Source organism: Hippocampus guttulatus, chromosome 8 (assembly GCF_054856545.1).
Source record: "Hippocampus guttulatus isolate MCC_2025c chromosome 8, RoL_Hgut_1.0, whole genome shotgun sequence".
Lineage (NCBI taxonomy): Eukaryota > Metazoa > Chordata > Actinopteri > Syngnathiformes > Syngnathidae > Hippocampus > Hippocampus guttulatus.
The window spans coordinates 10,696,343-10,717,873 of NC_141268.1; the positions used below are offsets into that span (position 1 = coordinate 10,696,343).

At 43.0% G+C, this 21,531-nt stretch overlaps 1 protein-coding gene across 2 annotated transcripts in view; it reads right to left on the reverse strand.

Moving 5' to 3' along the window:
- Positions 1 to 1,950: 1,950 nt before the first annotated feature.
- The window catches only part of LOC147201113 (ski oncogene-like), a 49,663-nt gene continuing 30,082 nt past the window's right edge, over positions 1,951 to 21,531 (reverse strand). Inside the window, exons 2-7 of one of the 2 annotated variants that reach the window (XM_086117818.1) lie at positions 6,793 to 6,906; positions 6,474 to 6,577; positions 6,118 to 6,242; positions 4,738 to 5,018; positions 4,410 to 4,640; positions 1,951 to 3,713 (exon numbers count right to left, since the gene is read on the reverse strand). In XM_086117818.1, the coding sequence (XP_085973944.1) occupies positions 3,543 to 3,713; positions 4,410 to 4,640; positions 4,738 to 5,018; positions 6,118 to 6,242; positions 6,474 to 6,577; positions 6,793 to 6,906 (1,026 nt within the window). In that variant the 3' untranslated portion in view covers positions 1,951 to 3,542. Of the gene's footprint in view, positions 3,714 to 4,409; positions 4,641 to 4,737; positions 5,019 to 6,117; positions 6,312 to 6,473; positions 6,578 to 6,792; positions 6,907 to 21,531 lie in introns of both variants that reach the window. The other variant, XM_086117817.1, reaches the window with a different exon arrangement.

The window sequence follows — 21,531 nt, forward strand, 5'->3', positions numbered from 1 at the left end:
ACGCCTTACTATACATGGTCGTTTTCTTCGGCTAAAAATGCCTGACTATACATGGTCCTTTTTTTCGGCTAAAATCGCCTTATTATACCTGGTCGTTTTTTTGGGGTTAAAACTTCTTACTACAACATGGTCGTTTTTTTCGTCTAAAAACGGCTTACGATACATGGTCATTTTTTTCGTCTAAAAACGCCTTACTATACATGGTCGTTTTTTTCGGGTTCAAACGCCCTACTCTAACATGGTCGTTTTTTCGGCTAAAAACGCCTTACGATACATGGTCGTTTTTTTTTCCGGTTAAAACGCCTTACTATACATGGTCGTTTTTTCCATCTTCGAACGCCTTACTATACATGGTCGTTTTTTTTTGTCTAAAAAATGCCTTTCTATACATGGCCTTTTTTTTCCCCGATAAAAACGCCTTACTATACATGGTCGTTTTTTTCGGCTAAATACGCCTTACTATACATGGTCGTTTTTTTTCGTCTAAAAACTTCTTCCTATACATGATCGTTTTTTTCGGCTAAAAACGCCTTTCTATACATTGTGGTTTTTTTCGTCTCAAAACGCCTGACTATACATGGTCGTTTTTTTTCGGCTCAAAACACCTGACTATACATGGTCGTTTTTTTTTCGGGTGAAAACGCCTTCCTACACGTGGTCGTTGTTTTCATCTAAAAACGCCTTACTATACATTGGTCATTTTTCGTCTCAAAACTCCTTCCTGTACATGGTCTTTTTTTTCCCTCTAAAAACACCTCACTATATAAGGTCGTTGTTTTCGTCGAAAAACTCCTTGCTATACATGGTCGTTTTTTTCGGCTAAAAACGCCTTCCTATACATGGTCGTTGGGACTGGGAAAGTCAAATCCTTTTGCATACCTGTCAACCTTGGCTAATCACTGCCCTTATAAATGATTACGATTCCCCTTACAAAGCAACAAAAACCCTTACAATGGTTTACCGCGCATGTGGACATCATGCTCTATCAATCCTACCATACGCAGCGATGAAAAAATATATACGATTGAGGATTACTTTTGCTGGTTTGCCGTGACAATAAAAGCGATCGACGATGGCGTTGTCGTTGGCTATCAGAAGATCTGGATTTGAGCCAAAATGGTCTTTGTGAGATCGGTTCACAATTACGTTTTTTTCCCCCGTCTAAAAGTTGTAATACGCCGTACATGATTTGAAATGATAAAAAAATATATAAAATACGGGCAAAATGTACAAGTTGACAGGTATGTGTCTGTCTGTGGCTGCGCAGACGCGACGCAGCATGTGCTCAGCGTGCACTCCGTGCAGTACCGACTAAGCCCCTCGCCCCTCCCCTTTCTCTTCTGGTCTACCTCTCTGAGCACGGCACCTGAGCCACTGCCAAACCTCGCTTCAGACACGTGAAAAAGAGAGAGCGACAGAGAGAGAGAGAGAGAGAGAGAGAGAGAGCAAGCGAGAGTGAGACGGCTCTCATCGTTCACTTCAAAGAGCCGGCTATTTGTACCAGCTCGTTCGCGACTGATACATCACTTATGGATTGACACATTTTTACACTGCTCCTTTTGGTGTGCAGGCTTTGGCCACTTAGGGGCAGTATAAAACAGACGACGATTCATCGTGGTAGTCACAGCTAAATTGCAGTCATACTCATTTTTCACAGAATATAAATATTATATGCCTGAGTATCATTTGCTTATCTGTCTAAATATGTTGCTCCACTGTCTGTGTTCAAATACCTGTTGATTAACTCTTTCAATGTCTTATCCCTTTGTATTCACGGTGATCTCATCCAAAAGAGACCCAATGTCGCCATCTGCTGGCACAACTTGATTAGAGTTTATTTTTTGGAATACAATCCCTTTATTGTAGTTCAAATAGGCCTCCATATGTTGATTACCATTCCTCACATTTGTAAAACACCATTCAGACATACAGACACACGCTTCAGAGCACTTTGATTGACTTGATATTTTTAATTGGTACCGGTATTATACACGTTTTCCGAAGGGGGGACAAAAAGAAGAAAACAAATGAAAGCCTCCATCCAAACCAAAACTACAATAGCATGAGCTACAGTCAGAAAGCTGTGAGTGCTATATAACACTGTACCCAACTAATACTGAGTCAGGGTAACATGATGATAAGACATACACGTACATGTTTCTTGTCTAAACTAGGTGAGAACACCAAAAGAAGGCCTGGTTTCTACTCTTAAACCGAGTGGCAGGTATACAGACATTTCAGTTGTGTTTCAGTTTTTTTGGTCACTGGCGTGTATGTGTGTACACACACACATATATGTATATGTATATATATATATATATATATATATATATACACACACACATATACAGTATATATATATATATATATATACAGTATATATATATATAAACATAGATAGATTTTATATACTCTATTTCTCTCAAGTAGACAATCAAAGGGAACTTATTCCAATGGGTTTCATCCAAAAGTCTGATATATGCCCCACTCGTGTCATACGAGGCTGCTTGGAAAATCCAAATATAGTCTGTTTTTGGTTTCAAGCAAGAGCAAAACAAAATAAAATTCAGGAGCCACCAACAAAATCTTATTTACAATATCCTTGTATTTACATCAGAGCATACTGAGGGAAGGAGTGTTTCATTTGAACTTGTTTGAATCATGTAATAACGGGGCGCAATGTGAGGTTGTTTAAAAAGTGCAATTCCCTGTTTTTTTTTCTAAAGTAAAAAAATATATGCTCATTTTGTATTTTATATATGTAGAAATGATGTTCATATAAACGCTATTTGTTGATTTAAGAGCCCTAAAAATGAATGCTTTCAAATGAACTCAAAAAGGTAATTACAGTACTAAATACAAAACAAACAGAAGTACCACATTCCAACAAAAGCAACAAACACAGCTATTTCTCATTTTTTTGTGTGTCTTTTAGGAGAGCGTTATTTGCTGATAGAAGAGCATATTTTGAAAAATAAGAATGTACAAGAAGATATTCACAATCACACACACACATATACCATATATATATACTGTATATCCCATCCAATACTTCAGATTTTAATGTGTACACATTGGTATGTGGTTGCTTTTCTTGACTATGGAATAAACAAGCAATATATCGTTAACAGTACACCCTCTACAATGTTCTAGTCATAGATGTATAATGTTACTATATATATACAGTATATATATATATACAGTATATATATAAAATCAAACTGATATTAAAAGTGAATAGTGGTAAACAGGCGTCTCTTGGGTCCAGTGGTCTGCAGAGACACCTAAGAGTGTACCAATACTTTTGTGGCACCATAGTTGACTGTGTGACCATTACCTTCATTTTCAAGTAAGTGAGATGTGGCCTCTCTCCAATTAGCTTATAGCAAAAACAGTCACTGATGGAGAATCACTGCTTCCTCATAACTGATGCTTCCTCATCCAGTTTTCATTTCCTAGAGACTCACCATCCTATGGATTCATCATACATACTGTACATAACAGTACTTTTTTTTTTGAATGTGTCTTTTCTTGGCTCCACTTTAGGTCTGAGGGCTGTGTGGCGTCGTGTCCTGCGCCGCCGCCAGCTGGGACTGCAAGTCTCGGACCACGTTCTCCAGGCTCTGCCGTGCCTCGCGTTCCTGCTGCAGCTCCCGTCGCAGCTGCTCACGGTCTGCTTCGGCCTGCTGGAGCTGAGAGTGCAGCTCGTCGATCTGGCGACATGGGCAAAGTCGTCAACCAAAACTCAATCACCTGCAGTGTTTCCCGGTTTTACTATATTAATAATAAGAATAAGAAAACCTTTATTCGTCTCGCAATGGAGAAATTCCCGATTGACAGCAGCAAAGTTATGAAAGGAAGAAAGTAGAAGAACAAAAAGTATAGGAGCTGCTGTAAAGGCAGCCACTCTTGCGCCACCATCTTGAAATCATAATAACAAAATCATACAACACAACACATAAGACACAGAGAGTCATTCAATCTTTTCTGCATAGTCTTTGTTGTTTGAAGCAGTTATAGGTGTAAGAGGAGAGAATCTAAGTGTCCTTTCACCAATGGATCAGGGACGTCATGCTGGAAATGGAGAGAGACGCCGATACCAGTGGCTTCCAATGTGTTACTTATTTTACTTGAAATTGATTTTTTGTCTCTCCCACTTTTCCATTTTAAAATTCAAATGGTGGCCTTGAGCACACACGCTTGGCTAGTCCTGCTTTAAGCCTTATTCACACTGCACTCGCTCAATGTGAAGGGATCCAGCTGCAGCATGCAATGACGGCGGTGCCCGGTCACCAGATTTCGAACTAACGTAGCGACACCTAGTTTGTTAAAAGCCATTATGTTTTGGGTTGATCTGTAATGGCGGACATCTGCGCTCTGGGCGCGTTTGCCATCCTTAAGCGTCTCACCTGGGCGGAGTATTTGACACGGAGTCGCTCGGCCTCGCATCCTTTGTCGCAGCCTCGCTGCTGTCTCTTGTGCTCCAGTTCCCCCTTGAGCCGGCCGCACACCTCCTCCGCCTCTCTGGACTTCCTCTCCCAATCCACGCGGAGGCGTTCAATCTCCTTGCGCAGGTTCCTCTTGGCCTCCACGGCCTCGCGGAGGCGGCCTTTCTTGGCCACCTTCACAAACTCCAACTCCTGCGACGACAACCCAGATCACTTGTGATTTAATAACTCCTTCTCGCATCTTCCAGTGCAGCGATACTCAAATAAGGATAGCATTTAAGACGGCGACCTGCTGAAGGTTGCGTTTAGCCTGTACGGCGGCTGCCAGCTTCTCCTCTTGCTTCAGCCTCATCTTGACCACCTCCTGCAGGAATTTCTCTCGATCCTCTTTAGTTTCCACACCAGCGTAGAGCGTCTGTCTCAGAGCGTCCATCTCGGGGCAGACGGGCCCTGACAGCCAGGTCGACGCCTCCTGAGGCAGATAGGTTTCTCTAGTCTGGGGGGTCAAAGTTTGAGGGGCGCTGCTGCAGGCTGAGGGGGGTGAAGCCAGGGCGGATACCCGCAGTGGACCTAGACAGAAAAAAAACCTTGCAGTTACGGACAGTACTCTTGTCTTTAATTTGATCATTTTAAATTTATTTTGTAGTATTTTTACACAATACATTTTGATGTTACTTTTGTATATTTTGGGATATTTTAGTAAACTACTTTTTACTTTTTAGGAAACACATTTTTTGTCACGTTGTTTTTAAATGTATGTAATGGCTTAAATTCTCTAACCTTTAAATGTTTGCAATTTTTTTCATGATGTATGTATGACATATATACCGTATTGGCCCGAATATAAGACGGTGTTTTTTGCAGTGAAATAAGACTGAAAAAGTGGGGGTCGTCTTATATTCGGGGTCTAGGCATTATACCCATTCACGACGCTAGATGGCGCCAGATATCATTGATTCCCCAGGCCAAAGTGAACCCCTGTCACAAAGAATTAAAATAAAAATAGTGGTAGCACGAATAAGAAAAATAAAAAATAGCGGTAAGAAAGAAAAGAGAAAAAAATAATCGAAGAGATAATTGAAAATGGAGAAAAGGAGCGACAATCTGGAGAAAAGTGGGTCGAAGATTGGCCAGGATAACCGGCAGCTGAGGAGAAGTTATGGTATAAACTTCAAGATGCTTTTTCTCTCAAATATATTATTATAATCATTTGTTTCAGATGTACTGTAATTATTTTCTGTATAAAAATTAATTTGGTGCTCAAAAAGTCTTTTTTCAAAGTTGAGTCTTGAAAAAGAGGGGGTCGTCTTATAATCAGGGCCGTCTTATATTCGGGCCAATGCGGTATATTTGTTCATGATATATAGTAAATAATAACGTAAATATAATAACATTTACATTTCGTTCTTTACAGTCATAATTGCATTTACTTGCATGGTTATTTTTAGTTTTTATATATATTAGTCAGTATTTAAAAAAAAATAGATGCTTCCACTTGGAAGTTGGAGTACAGTTAACTTCTACTATTAACCACTTGATGGCGCCATTGCACAGTGATCATATGAACCAGTTCCTCCGTGGCTCCTCTCGCGTGTTCAACAATTTTAACAGGGAATGACTTTCTTCTGTTTGCGACTATTTCCTGGTTCAGATGATAGAAAATACTCACGATCATCATAGTCATCCACATTGATCTCCCTGTCCGTGTCTATGTCATCGAGGTGCGGTGCTGCGGGCTGCGTGTCGCCATTCTGCAGTTCTTGGATGTTTGGTGTGCAGCTGGCAGGAGCATGGCTGTCCCCCGGATGCACCAGAGGGGTTGAAGGAGCTTGTGTCAAAGTTTCCTGACTCTTTAAAGTGGAACTACAAGGGCAACAGATGTGCAGCTGGTGGGTAAATATACAACCCGCCCTGGTCTTTAATCTGGCCCACCATGCTTTCACATTATCAAGAATGCTCCAAGTTTGCCTCGCCCCGACTTAAAGCATTTCTGTTATCATTTCAGAAACAATCCTGACGACTCACCTCTGCGGCTCACATTGAGTTGCTGGTTTCTCCCGATCTGATCCTTTTGGAGACCAAGGCCGGAACGCCGAAGGTCTCTGCTTGAGCTGGATTTGTTTCAGGTCCTGGAAACCACAACAGCAAGCTCAAGTCACAATGACGAAAAACCATCCGTGCGTTCAAACGGCCGTGACCGACCCGCTCAATTGAACAGTGTTTTTGAAATTATTATTATTATTATTAACTAACCACTGATGATCATGTCAAAAGCTTGTGTGTCACCACTTTGTATTTAACACTGCGAAATGCACGTTGCACACTTTGCGGCCTGTTTACCAACCTTGTGTCTGGACTTGGACAATGACTGCAGCCACTCGGTTTTGTGTTCGTCGTCAGCTGACGGAGATGGCAATTTTTCCAGTTTGGGCCGCTTGGCTATGACAGGGCTTGGCGACTGCGGGTGGGGTGGGGGGTGGGGGTACAAGTGGGAGGGGAAAGAGTGGCGTTAAATGGTGACTATCATTTAATTCATGAAAAGACAAGTACACATCTGATATTTGGAACATCCAACCGCCTGTTCTCTCGGTCACCTGTCAACCGCAGGGCACAAATAACCAAACAAGCATTCACGCCTACGTTCACACCTATGGACGATTTAGAGCTGCCAACGAAGCTGACATGCATGTTATTGAAAGGAAGTCGGAGAACATGCAAACTCCACCCAGAAAAGGCCAGAGGCAAGATTCCAACATCAAACCTCAGAAGTGTGAGGCAGGTGTGCTCACAGCGCTCATCCCACTATGCGGCTGCTCCGAACAACAGATGACTACACTGAAAAGCATGTGGTCATGTGTACCATCGCTAGTTCAGGTATGCAGTGCCAGACCTGACTTAACACCTCCCACTCTTAAGCGCAGTGTACCAGACAGACACAGGCACAGGCACAGGCACAGAGAGGCACACATATACATACACACTCCCACGCACACTCCCACACACACATATGCATGTCGACACTCGCACCGACCAAGCGAATCTCACCAAGCTTGGTGTGTGAAAGCTGTGAGACTCGATTCACGGGGAGCTGAGCTTCTCGCTTGCTGCTAAATGACGTTTGTCGCAAATTTGTATTGCCGCACACTTAGAACAAGAACATGAGCAGGAACAGGAATGTCCCCCTGTTCGACTCGGCCATTGGATTCGTAAAATATTTTAATCGACTCGACCGAGTCCAGAACTACTTTGTGTTCCTGAAAATTAATGTTCTCCATCGAAAGATCCTTAGAAATAAAGTTTTTCAGACTTTCAAAATTTTGGTTAACCTGCCCGGGCCGCGACTGCCAAAGTGGGTTTATAAAATTTGATTTTGTCAACCATAGAAAACTGGCAGTCGCCATGTGTTAAAAAAAACCCTGAGACAACAGCAGATTCTGTAAGAAGATATCGAACTTACTTCAACACTCGTAGAGGCACCACAAAAACAGATAATTGTGTTTGTTGTTCATCTGCACACGGTTAATAAATCAAAGGGTTCCGTGCCATCTAAGAAGAGTGTTGAGCATAATGACATTTCTCTAATTTTGTGGGTGTGAAAATAGTCCTTTTTTGTCTTAAGCTTTTACTCTTGATCTCATCTGGACTTGGACTTGGAACCAGACTTGGACCTTTTTGACTCAAACCTGACTTGGACTCAACAGGGGTGGACATTACTGCAGGCCAAGTGTTAGAACAAAGCTTTCAAGGGTTCTGGTAGAAAGCAAAACAATGTCAGGAAAAGTCTACTCGAACATCTTAACTTTTTGGGGGTTTAATCAGAGAGACTTTAAATTGCAGCAAGTGAGTGCTTTCAACATAAGCTGTTGTGAAAGCGCGAAAGAAATAAAAATGTATTGTATTGTAGTTATGAACACTGCCAAGTCTGAGTGAAAACCCTGAACTGGTTGGCAGTCAATCGCAGGGCGCGCATAGACGAACAACCGTCCGCGCTCGCACTAACACCAAGGGACAATTTAGAGTGTTCCATTAACCTGCCACGCATGTTTTGGGAATGTGGGAGGAAACCGGAGTACCCGGTGAAAACCCACGCAGGCACGGGCAGAACATGCAAACTCCACATAGGAAGGCCGGAGCCGAATCGAGACCCCTACACCTTTGCACTGTGAGGCCGACGCGCTAACCAGTCATTCACCGGGTGGCCCCGGTCTTATATATATATTTTTAATATCACATAACCTCGCATTTGAACATGGGTGCGTAGACATTCTATGTCCACCTTAAGTAACACACCTTGTGAATCATTGTCGTCCATTATGTCAAGATTGGCGCATTGAAGAGAAACAAGTGCAAAAGGCTCCTACTAAATTGTTTTACTTTGCTTCTATGCCAGTCTGGCACATTATTGCATGAAAGTGGTCCAATGGTGCAAAAAAATTGGGAGCTTCTGGTTCAGGCAAAGGGAGTGCTCGTCGTGAGCTGGAGGCAGAATGTCATGGGAGAGAGTAAGCGAGCGGCAGGCCTGTGCGGGCCTTCACGCCTCGCCAAGGTAAACACATCCTCTTGTGTAACAAGTGCAGACCTGCGGGCTGAGGAAGTTCTCCGTATCTAAATGTCTGCCATTGCTCACATTATTCCTGCCATCGAACATCCCGTACGGCAGCTCCCCGCAACGTTGCATTTGCTTTTTCAGCCCGCATTGCGCAAGCGTTTTCGGCCAATTAGTTTAATATGCCTGTGACTCCACGTTGAAGAATTTGTGTGGTTTGCGCTGTACCTAACGCTGCCTCTACTGGGAGAGGTGAATACCAGGCTGGCTGCCATCCACACCATCAGAAACACACACGCACACGCACACGCACACACACACACACACACACACACACACACACACACACACACACACGCACGCACGCACGCACGCACGCACGCACGCACGCACGCACTAATTTTCCACTATTTTCAAAGCACATTACCTTGACGAACCTTCATTACCTGGAGGCGTCTCCAAACTCCAAAACCACTACTTCAACACTAACCTTGTCTTAACCTTCCAAATAGTACGCACCTTCAGATGTCATTGGCCGTACATCACAAGGATTTGTCATAAGGCAGGCAAGTCGCAACAGTTAGTGTGGGGGTGGAACAACTTTAGCAATTGTGTCCCCCACCTGGCTCAACTAGGATGTTACCATGGATTCAGTTGTCAATCCGTCAGCGCGGACGTTTGAGATTTTTGTACGGAGAAGAACACGTTTTATTCAGATCGGGTTCAAATGTTGTGAGTCTGGAACAGCACGCGATCTCGACACGGGCCAAAATTGGTATCTCTTGCTTCAATTTTGTTGAAGGTATGATGACAGAGTACAACCCATCCATCCATTCATTCATTTTCTATTTCGCTTGTCACCAACGAGCTAGCGAGTAAGCAGGGTCCATATGGGCCAACAACCAGCTTCAAGCTGAGATTCAAACCCAGAACCTCAGAACTGTGAGGCAATTTGTGGTATACAATTCAAAACACGCTATATATTTAACATACTTGGCATTGTTATTCTGCCTATTCATGCTCCACTTGTATTGTTGCACAAGAAATGTTTGTCTGAACACTCCCCTCCTGTCTGCCTGATTCATATGCGCGTCTCCTCTACCTGTCTAACCAGTCACCACTTTATACACACACACACACTTCTACAAAGTCATTCTTTGAACTCGGTCTGTATGTCTGCAGCAACAGTCTTCTCACCTGCCCAATAAGTTAAGGGTTTACTGAGAGTTGCCGAGCGTGTCACAGGGCTATTTCTACTCTGAGTTTTTTTTTCTTTTCCGTCTGCAGGCAGGTTCGCTAGACATAATAGAGGCCAAAAGCAGACACTCCCCAGACACCACAAGGGACCCGCACGGCTAAATGTGATGCTGACCTCACAAGCTTCATAGACATAGCTCACCCTGGGAGAGTCATAATATGTCTTGCACTGCATGTCCCAGTGGTTAGATGACTGGCACCGCCTACCCGAGAAACAGGAAGTACCATCTGAAATAACCTACAAAATGAAAAAAAAAAAAAAAAAAGCTAGGAACTATGTATTTTCTCTTTTTGTTTCATTTAGGCCACAATGGAACTATACCCACGATATGCCCTACAATGATAAATGGTACTCCTGTCATGTTATGTCATTTGTGAACTGGAAAGGAGCATGTTAACTTAAAACAAACAAACAAACAAAAAATACAGCAATTGCGTCTGCCTCAGGTTCTATGTTCAGATCTCATTTTCAGCAAATGGTAGAGTCCATTCATATTTCGGCCCCCTCGTGAGTCAGGAAGCAGCGTGCTAACTTTCAAATAAATGTACAGGGAAGAAGAGTGTTTTAAAAAAAAAAATCCCCCCACTTTTTGCAATTGTAAACAGAATAATTTCGGCTTACTCCTTAGCCCCAGAATTTAAAAAAATGAGATGAGACAGTCAACTTTTGCTCTCTGGCCAAGAAGTTGCATGCTAGCTTACAAAATGAACACAAATAGCACTCCACCATTTTGCCTCTGTTGTGTGATGAATTTATTTCGGTCAATATCTGTGGTCTTAGCTTTTAAAAATATCCACAACACTGTTCATCATGATGATGGTGTGTGTGGCGAGGAATAGAAAGAGAGTGAATGACATGCATAGGCGCCACCTATGGTAATGGAGGAGAACACCTGCGCTCTGTGCTAAAACAAACAAGCAAACAAACAAACAAAAACACGCTTCACACAGCGCAACATCATATTGTCGACTTGGCACCCCCCCCCGCTCTCTCTTCAGACTTCCTGTGGCCGAGTGAATCCCCTGTGGGAACTGGAGTGGGAGGGAGGTGGGCCAAGGGAGCGCGAACACAGAGGAAACAGTGAGCTGCAGGAATGTTTCCTTGAAGGCCAAGTACATCCCCCCACCCCTTCACTTCTTTCAGACTCCATTCAAGCATTGGCCTTTTCAACCGGCCATTGTATGATATGGCTTTGAGGTGCTGTAATGAAGCGGCCTTTCAAAGAAAAACTGCGGGCTAAACAGGCACTATAGCTGCCCGGGCGAGAGCAGACTTGCTTTATTTTTTTAATTAGTGGCGCTCTGCAATTCCAGGGTTAGGCCTTGCATTGCAAATGTGTTGCTTCACCGGAATAGTTTGGGGTATAATTTTGTTGTGAGTATTGTGTGAACTGGAACATGGAAAAAAAAACCAACAACACAGAGCTTATTGATGCTAATTGATCGTGGATGTAGTGCTTCGATCAAGAAGCCTCATTAGAAAAGTCAACTTTTCCCAATCACCTTTTTCATTTTTATCTGAGGGTAATATTTAATGTACGAAAATATGTTGAGAAGCTGCTCGTCTGCCTGGAGATGGTGCAGTGGATTGTCAAACATGGACAGAAGCTTGTTGAGTGTTCTTCTCCTTTCATTTATATATCCATACATCCATCAATCCATCCATCTATCCATCCATCTATTTTCCAATCCGCCTATCCTCACGGGGGTCGTGGGCGTACTGGAGCCTATCCCAGCTGTCTTCGGGCAGTAGGCGGGGGGACACCCTGAGCTGGTTGCCAGCCTATCAAAGTGCACACAGAGACGAACAACCATCCATGCTTACGCTCACACCTTGGGACAATTTAGAGTGTTCAATCAACCTGCCATGCATTTGTTTGGAATATGGGAGGAAACTCTAGTACCAGGAGAAGACCCACGCAGGCCCGGGGAGAACACGCAAACTCCACACAGGAAGGCCAGAGCCGGATCAAACCAATGACTTCTGCACTGAGAGTTTGATGCGCTAACCACTGGTTCACAGGGCCACCTACACAAACACACACACACACGTGTGTGTAATTAAACAAAAAACATACACAATATATTGCCCCCCCCCAAGAATGGGTTGTTTTATACAAAGCGCCTCTTTAGGTTATTTTTGACCCAGCTGCTTTTAGAGCGTATCAACCGTCACAATTCGCAGGATGAAAGCAAATGAGAAAAGCTTCCCAAATGTGTCTTTGCGAGGAAATGCCTTTGACCTTCTTATTTTGGCATGTCGAAACCAATGACGGGTGCCTTGAATGGAAACATTCAGCATCTGTTGCGGTGCATTAAAAAAAAAAAAAAAAACCAGAACTAAATGAAACTATCCAAGGAGCCCAACATGGGTCGGCTCTCATCTGGCGAGATGGAAATAGTCTCCCCCAGCTGAACTTCCTGGGGCGACAATTCTTGCGTTGTACTGTCGCCTTTGCTCCTGTTTTAACAACCGACAAGACACAACAGTTTCGGATGACGGCTTCCTTCCCCCCAATAAACCCGCCGATGTAATCCCCAGGTCCTCGTGTACTTAGTGGGGCGCTGTCTCGCTCAAGGGCACACCAACTGGCAGCTCTCATTCAGGAAGCGTCCTCCCGGTTTGGAAAGGCTGACTGTCGTCATCGGATCCCCTCGCGGTTTGCCGGATGCGTGCTCTCTATCAATTGTAGGACTTTCCTTTGCATAAAGCTCTCTGTGGTCACCTTGCAACAGCTGGCCGATGGTCTGGGGTGTCTAACCACGATATCCCTGAAACTCAATGCCAACTCCAACCCTCACGTCATGCTCCAATTTCACCACTCCTAAGCTTATTCAACGGCAGTTCTACTTTTAGGGCCGTGGTGTTTATGAAGCTGCACCCGACCATGACAGCCCTGACACGCACACACGCACACGCACACGCACACGCACACACACACACACACACACACACACACACACACACACACACACACACACACACACACACACACACACAGAGCCTTAGAGGCCTGACATGAGGTCGGCATTACAGCCGTGCTTATTGGATTGCCCTAATTGTCTTTGGGGTTGAGACTAGATGACATCCTGGGCTGCGAAGGAAACGCTGCATCTAAAAAAGGTGCGCGATGCGACACAACCTCTTAGCGGCCCCTAATGTCTGTGTGTGGAGGCTAGACTTTGAAGCAGCACAGTCTGCTTCTTGAGATGCTGAGTTTTTGTTAGCTCGAAGCTAAAATCATCAGAATGAGAAGAAATCATGAACCATTTCACTACGCGTCTCGTCGATTTTATTAATTATCTCACCGGCTTGGACAAGAGCCGAGTTACAACCTGGACTGGTCGTCAGCTAATCATACGATCACACTTGACATTCAAACCTGTATTGAGAACTGAACCACTGAGATTTAGAGTGGGCTAACTCAATTTTTGCCATTTTTAAGTGCCGAAATGAATTGAGAAAATTTTGTGATACGAATAGCAAAATCATCATTTTTAACTTACAGTCACAATATCAATAAAATATACCAATACCAATGTGCTTGTTAAATCGGTCTGTGTAAATCGTCAATCATCCAGATCGTTCATGGTAATCCGTATGGGTTGAATGGAGACAATTTGACTCTTTTTGTTTGTTGAATTTGATGAATGGCTGAAGAACTCCCCCCCACCATTTTCTAAATGGCTTATTCTCACGAGGGTCACGGGTGTGCTTGTTTTCCAAAATCGTTTAAAAATGACTTTGGTAGCTACGTTATTTGGCTGTCGATATCTTTTAGATGAGTGCTGGTGTAAATCAAGGTTTTAGTTCTTATTTTGACATCCAGCCTCTTTTCCTAGCGTGGGTACCAGTGCATCTGCATGTTGGTATATATTATTGATCATCTTTCATGAAAAATTAGCGCTTGTTTGGACTTAGACCACTGTTGCACTGAACTTTTAGTGGGAACCATTGGTCAGCAGTCATAAGACTTTAACGCAATCTCCTGCAAAGAATAAAAAAAGTGTCTGCTTCTTTGTAGCTCACTTTAGAGTCACACGCATTGGTGGAGTCTTTCACCAGGTGAATTTGGACGACAGAACCCTGAAACAGCTTCACTCCGTTTTTGCTATTTTAAGGTTAAATGCAGAAATGAATAAGGCACTCACTTTCACTTGAATACTGCTCTAAATCAAGGTTTGCTTGTAATTTGGACATAAAGGGGCAGCTCATTAAGGCACTCATCAATCATCCACTTATTTGCTGTTGTCATCAAAGAAATGTTGTGAGTCCTATTTGGCTGAGAAAACCAAAGTGTGCCAAAAGCGATGAATTCCAATTCAGTTGCAAACATGGCAACCATAACAACGACACGTGCCCACCTGTCTGTTGACAGTGGTGTCCCGTGTCACTCTTCCCTCACAGAGCATGATCTCACAACATGGGTGGCAAGCACTGTAGGTCATTTCAACAGAGGCCCCGACGAAGACGGCCGGCAACCGATATGACATTATTCGGGCTGGCATGTCGGTCCAAGTTATCTTCGGAGGAGAAAACGTGCGGCAATTACTTCGGGACGCATGGTGGCAAACTCGGCAGAGAAAGGCACTACTCCTAAAGGCAGGATGCTTCTTTAGGCCTAATAATGCGGGTCGCCTTGTGTATGCACCGATTTCCAAAATCTGGGAATGCTGTCGTGTGACTTCGATGCGGGCTCCGCTTGACTGACTGATGTTGTGACGACATGCTGCTTCGATAGAGGAAAGGCAGACATAACTGTGTCCTCAGCATGCGTCTGTGATAGTGGGAAGGGTGGGCGTGAAAGAGGACGCTAAAGGCACATCCCCAGTAGGTGCCGGTACGTGCATTGTGCAAAACAACATCCCGAAAATGGCACCTACGAAGAGACACGCTTACGAAGCAGAGGTGAAACGAGCTCTCGGAAAAGCCGGCGTCATTTCCGAGGAGCCACACAGCAACAAGACTGACTCTGGTCATGGTGAGAGGGAACCTGGCATGTTTGATTAAGAACTTGCCCAGTTGTTCATTTCGGATGCAGAAGACTTTGATGGATTTCTGGATGAGAATTGATCAAAAAAATAACATGAGTGCATTGTTAACTACTTCAATAAAGTACAACCGAACTCACTTTTGTTCCCTCTGCCTTTTTAAAAACATTTTAAGCTAGCGTACATTTTACCATCACTGTCAATCGAGAAATAGCACCCGTAACTGACACTCCGCCTTTTAATACGGTGCGCCGTATTGTCATGGAAATATGTTAGTTATTCCTTTCACAATGTGTTTGTTAGTAGAACGTTTTGGAGAGGCTTCCATGTCAGCAGCTTGGCTTTTCGGAGCTTCCGGTGTTGTCAGTATCCATATTATGCTAATGAATGTTGTTGTGGCTCTTATCCAGATTGACAGCAAACCCCAGCAGAGACCTGTCAATCCCATCTAATCGTCTAAAAGGGACTACATTTTAGAAGAAAAAAATGATTAATTGATTGCATTGTTATTCTATTCATTTTGAAAGGTTATTTTTAATGTTTAAAAACATTTTCAATCACTCTGCCCTATCAGCCACACACCTTGCATCATCTGATCTAACACAAATTGCTACCGAATCTGACAATACAATCAGTCATTTCGTTCAATTGAATTCCAGTGTAATAAAAAAAAAAAAAGAAAAGAAAAAAAATAAAGAATTTGTTTGCAACAAAACTAGCAGAATGGAACCTTAGCATGGTTGTGCTTTACTTTCCTCTCAATTAATCAACTCGATTATTTTCCTGATTATTTAGAGCACATTGAGCTGTCTTTGAGCTGAACCTATACTGTGACACAATTGAATTATGAGGGACAATAACTCCGATTCATTTATGAGCTTTTACATACACACACTTGGGCGCGCACGCACACCTTCCAACATATATATATATATATATATATATAGTACATACATATACATACACACACACACACATACACACACACACACACACGCGCATACACACACGATCACTTGCTTTTCTGCTTCTTTTCACATTTAGCACACTTGCGATGCAGGAGCAGCTGCGATGTTAAGGAGGAGGCCGCAGGGGCTGAAGGTTAGCAAGAAAGAGCTGACCTACACTTACATTATTACTTATTTCATTATGACTTATTCTGCTTTCCTTGTATATTATTGATTTTTTTTCTTTCTTTCTTTTTTATCTGGGAGCCATTACAAATTCACTCAAGTGAACACTCTGTTTCCTTTCCTATCATTATTTTATTTGCACACTTGACATTCTACACGGGCACATGCAGACTGTGATGCATACTTGTACGCGGGTGCATGTGCGTGCCTCCACAGAACTTGATCTCGGCGGTGCAACAGTGCCAACGTCATCTTGGCTATGCAAGCTTAATCCCCTGGCATTACACTGACCCTCAGCTGGTGCTCGGGCTGGTGCGGCACAGCTCGCATTCGCCGCAGTGCAATCATAATTGCTCATTTATGCAGCTTAAACAGCTCTGTGGTACGCTGTTACTATTTGGACACTACCAAATCACCATGGGAATAAATGGAAATGTCATTAATCCATTACAGCCCCCCCCCCCCCCAAAAAGAAGAAAATAGAACTATAATTCTGGATGCAAAACATATAGTTAGATCTTAAACTAATTGGAATGTAAAAAATAAAAATAATAGTTTGTGCATCATGATTAGATTATTGAGGGTCCTTCTGATGTGTCTGATACTGCTACTGTGGGGTCATAAAATACAGTCATGCAGACGCAATCGAAGAAACGTTTCAGAACTACTGTAAGTGACTCAGTGAGCTGCAGTATTATTCGTTGCTTTTTGCGATAAAGAATATATGCCCGTTGAGTATTATATTGTCTGTCGACATGTGTTGCTTCACCGTTTCTGTTCAAAAAGTTGCTTGTTTGTTAGATTGTCTGTGGCATTTCCCATTAAGGTAGTGGACTTCATAACAATGACATACAAATAACAGAAATATAAATTAATGTCGACATTTTTCAACGACATATTTTAATCCAGTCTATGTTGTAGAGTAACTCAAGATATCTATCGAATTGATAATCATGCTCCACTTGAATCAAAATATCGTGGCAATATTTTGGTGATATTCTCATCATTGATATGCAAGTAAATGATTCCCAGTGCTTTTATATTTGACATCTAGATCAATGTTTGATTTTGCCGAAGGATCACTTTTATATGTTAGGGAAAACAACAAAATGAAGATTAAGATAATAAATAATAATACATTATTCATTGAATCAATCAAAAGATTCCAACTGAGTTTGAAATGAGTAACACGTGTTTTACGATGGAATCTTTTTTGGGTTATTTTTTTCTCCCCCTAATAAAAGAGGACCTGGACAAGATGGTGGTTTCTCACTCCCTGCCCTCAAAACCACAATTCTCCTCCTCTCATCCGTCTGTTTGCAGACTGCAAAACATTGGTTGGTGCGCGCAAGCCCTCACTGCCTCCCTCCAACCCCAAAACAAAAACAAAACACACTCTGCTCGACGCAGCAAGACAGCGACATCGCTGTCCGACTGGCTGAGTTTTTAATCTGGCAGATTAATTCTAATGCCATGGCAAAGGAGGCCCAAAGACGATTAAAATGTCACTGGATAACCTCACAGCAACCCAAACAGTAACAGCTCCAAACACACACACACACGCACGCGAACACACACACACACATAGTATCGGTGGCACTTACAGGTGCTGTATCACACCTCACAGACAAGGAAGGTTGAGACTTCTCAGTCTGGGAGTTTGACACGCCAAATGGACACACACACACACACACTGATATCCCATCGTTCATCGCCTGGGGCACAACGCAGCCGCTTTATGACACTCATGCCGAGACCCTGATGACATTTTAGCTCAGCGACACAGTTTGGAAAACAAAAGCTTGGCTGCAATTAAAGCACCATCCAATGAAAAGAAATTTGGGATTTAAAACAAAAATCTTTAATGGGGACAAGGAGTAGAAATAAAACAATAGTTGGCTATTGGGGACGACCAAAAGCGTTTTAAGCATTATTATCAGTAGGGCGTTTATTTAAACATCCAATACAAGGTTTGCCCCAAAAAAAAGAAGGGGTATTGATGCCTAGATAGCACAAGTTTTAGAAAATATTCGTGTCTCGGACGGACTGCGCTAAAATAGTGTCGGACGCATAAGACACCATTAATTTATTTTTCTTTGATTTATTTCTATATAATCCAGTCATATTACATTTTAGTTCACAAAAATACATCTTGGATATCTTAGTCAGTTAGGCAGATCAGGATGGGTGTTATGAACATTTACCTTTGATTCAGAGGATTATTGCATTTTGTAGGTCACACTTCGACAGAACATGAAATATATATCCATCCATCAAAGCATTATCCTAAATCAAGAAGCATAAATAAATCTGGGACATTTTGGGGAAATAACGATTTTATATATAACCTTTTTCAGAGGTCAAATTTAATGACAAAAAAGGGAACTTTTCTTTCCTTTTCCAATGAAAACAACAAAGTGTAATACGATGAAAGAGTGGAAGAAGGATTAATAGGAAATTCCAAAAGCCAATGACAATTTGCAGGGTCGTTTGTTTTGCAACATCAATGAGCAGTTGTTTTATTTGTCCTAAAAACTGCTTCCAAAATGTCTCGCCTGTGGCCAGTTATATAAATGCAAACAAGCGGTTTGATTGTACCAAAGCACAGACATTTTGGCGAGCCAAATGGACATTGAGGAATGGCATTTTCGATTTAAAAATATCAAAACACAAAATGAGATCAGAAATCAGATGAGCTGCGCTTTTGCGACGTTAATTGCTTCTGGTAATCTGAGCCGCATGACCACAGGCAACCCCCCCCCCCCCCCCCCACCGTGATGCACCAAAATGGTTCTCAACACCCACACAGCAGCCAGTGGAGAGAAAAGAGGGCAGGTGGCAGGTTTGAAATTGGGATGAATACCAGAGGTTTAGAGGTGTGAGGGGATAGGATTGGCTTGGGAGGAGGGGTCGCACCGGATGGTGCGTAAAACCCTTCAGAGGTGAAGTTAGGGTCACCGCTCGCTCGGGGTCCCATCTGATGTCGTTTCACCAAGCAGTGGCTGTCATGAGAATGGCTCCTGAGCTGATTGGTTGAACCCGATTCATAAATCCTGCTGAAATTTATGGATGTCATTCCAGTCTTTTTCTGCTGAATGCGGCCTTCTTGGTCAGCTGGTCATCAAAAAGCCCCTCGTGACCATCGCACACAAGGGCTTTTGTTCAAGTAGCTTTGACCTTCAATTCCTTTTAAGGCCCAACATATTAGCTTTGTGAAGATTTGAGATTTTATATATATATATATATATATCCATCCATCCATTTTCCGAACCGCTTGATCCTCACTAGGGTCGCGGGGGTGCTGGAGCCTATCCCAGCCGTCTTCGGGCAGTAGGCGGGGGACACCCTGAATCAGTTGCCAGCCAATCGCAGGGCACACAGAGACAAACAACCATCCACGCCCACACTCACACCTAGGGACAATTTAGAGCGTCCAATCAACCTGCCATGCATGTTTTTGGAATGTGGGAGGAAACCGGAGCACCCGGAGAAAACCCACGCAGGCCCGGGGAGAACATGCAAACTCCACACAGGGAGGCCGGAGCTGGAATCGAACCCGGTACCTCTGCACTGTGAAGCCGACGTGCTAACCACTGGACTACCGGGCCGCCATATATATATATATATATATATACACACACACACACACACACACACACACGAGTGTGTGTGCGTGTGCTATCAGCAGCATTTTTAGTGTTTTCTTTCCTTGTCGAAATGTCAAAAAATGTTCAAAATTTCAACAGGAAAAGTACAGGCAAAATGTTCGCCAAACGGTCGACAGACGTTTGGCGAACATTTTGCGACCTTGCATGAACCCTGATGTTCACTTCATTCACCATTAGTCCCTGCTAAGTGAGATAAGCGGTTTAGGTGTTTGGCAAATGTATGGCAAAAATACAATTTTAAATGTGGATAAAATATTTGTCCTAATATACAGTATCTCATTTTTCTGTGCATGTATAAAAGATCCATTCTTCAACAACAAAGAGTTTGAAGCAAACAACAAAATAACCACATAATGTTAACCAGAACCACTTTTTTTCCCAATGCCAAAGGCTCTCTTGCATAAAAATGACCATTCAAGGATGGCAGAAAACTGCTAAACAGCATGCTGGCATTAAATGCATTTTTTTTCTTCACAAAAATCAACTCACTCAAGCTATTAATATTATTGAGGTACTGTTGTTTGTTCTGCATTTCATTCCAAATTTGAAAAAAAAAAAATTAGGCCTATGTTGCAGTAATCACACAGTAATGTTTTGAAATAGGGGTTGGCTTGTTTCCACTTGTCCGAGGATTTGTCTGTGAGGGCAAAATGGGGGATTAAAGTCCTCCAACATCCGTTCTAAGATCACACATTCCAGCCTTGAACAAAGCTTTTGCTTCCCTTCCCGCCATAGCAAAATGTATCTGCTTACACAAGTAATTAGGTGAGAGGGCGAAGCCTCGCATCTTCCATTACAATGAGAACGCGCTATGTATGTGAAATAAATAAACACAAGTAAAAAGCTGACAAATTGAGGCCAGTCCGCTGTCTGTTCCTTGAGTCCGCAAATGTCTTTTCCTTTCCTGGATGCTTTTATTGCCCAAGCGCCAGTGTTTTTCTCTCCATGGCAACCGCATAACAGCAGAGCCCAACTCAGCTCTGACTCAACAAACAGAGCTCCACAAAATACCCATTTCGGCGCCAGGGTTTTCTCACTCAGCCGCGTACCGTGCGTCCGAACGGACGCCGCGGAAAAAGGTGGTGACGTTGACGCCACTGCGCGGGAATGTTGAGGAATATGAGGCAACGTACAGTATGTGCTGTATGTGACGTAAGGCAGAGGTTCTCAAACCTTTGACACCAACGCGCGCCGACAAAAAATTGGCTTTTAGAGTAACACCGGAACCAACATCGAGCAAGTGTTCATCGAAAAGATTTCTACAGGGTTCATACTCTTTTCTGGGACTTTAATTCATTAAATGGAATATAAAGAATGAAACGGCGTTGGTGTATTTTTTTGTTTCAGTTCAATGGGCATTGTGCTGCGCCTTCTGGTGTGTGCACCTTGGCCACCTGGGGGCGATATAATCTATAAATAGAAACACACGCACAAAGAGAAGTTTCACAACTGACTCAGTGAGCTGCAGTCATAGCGTTTTTTTGTTT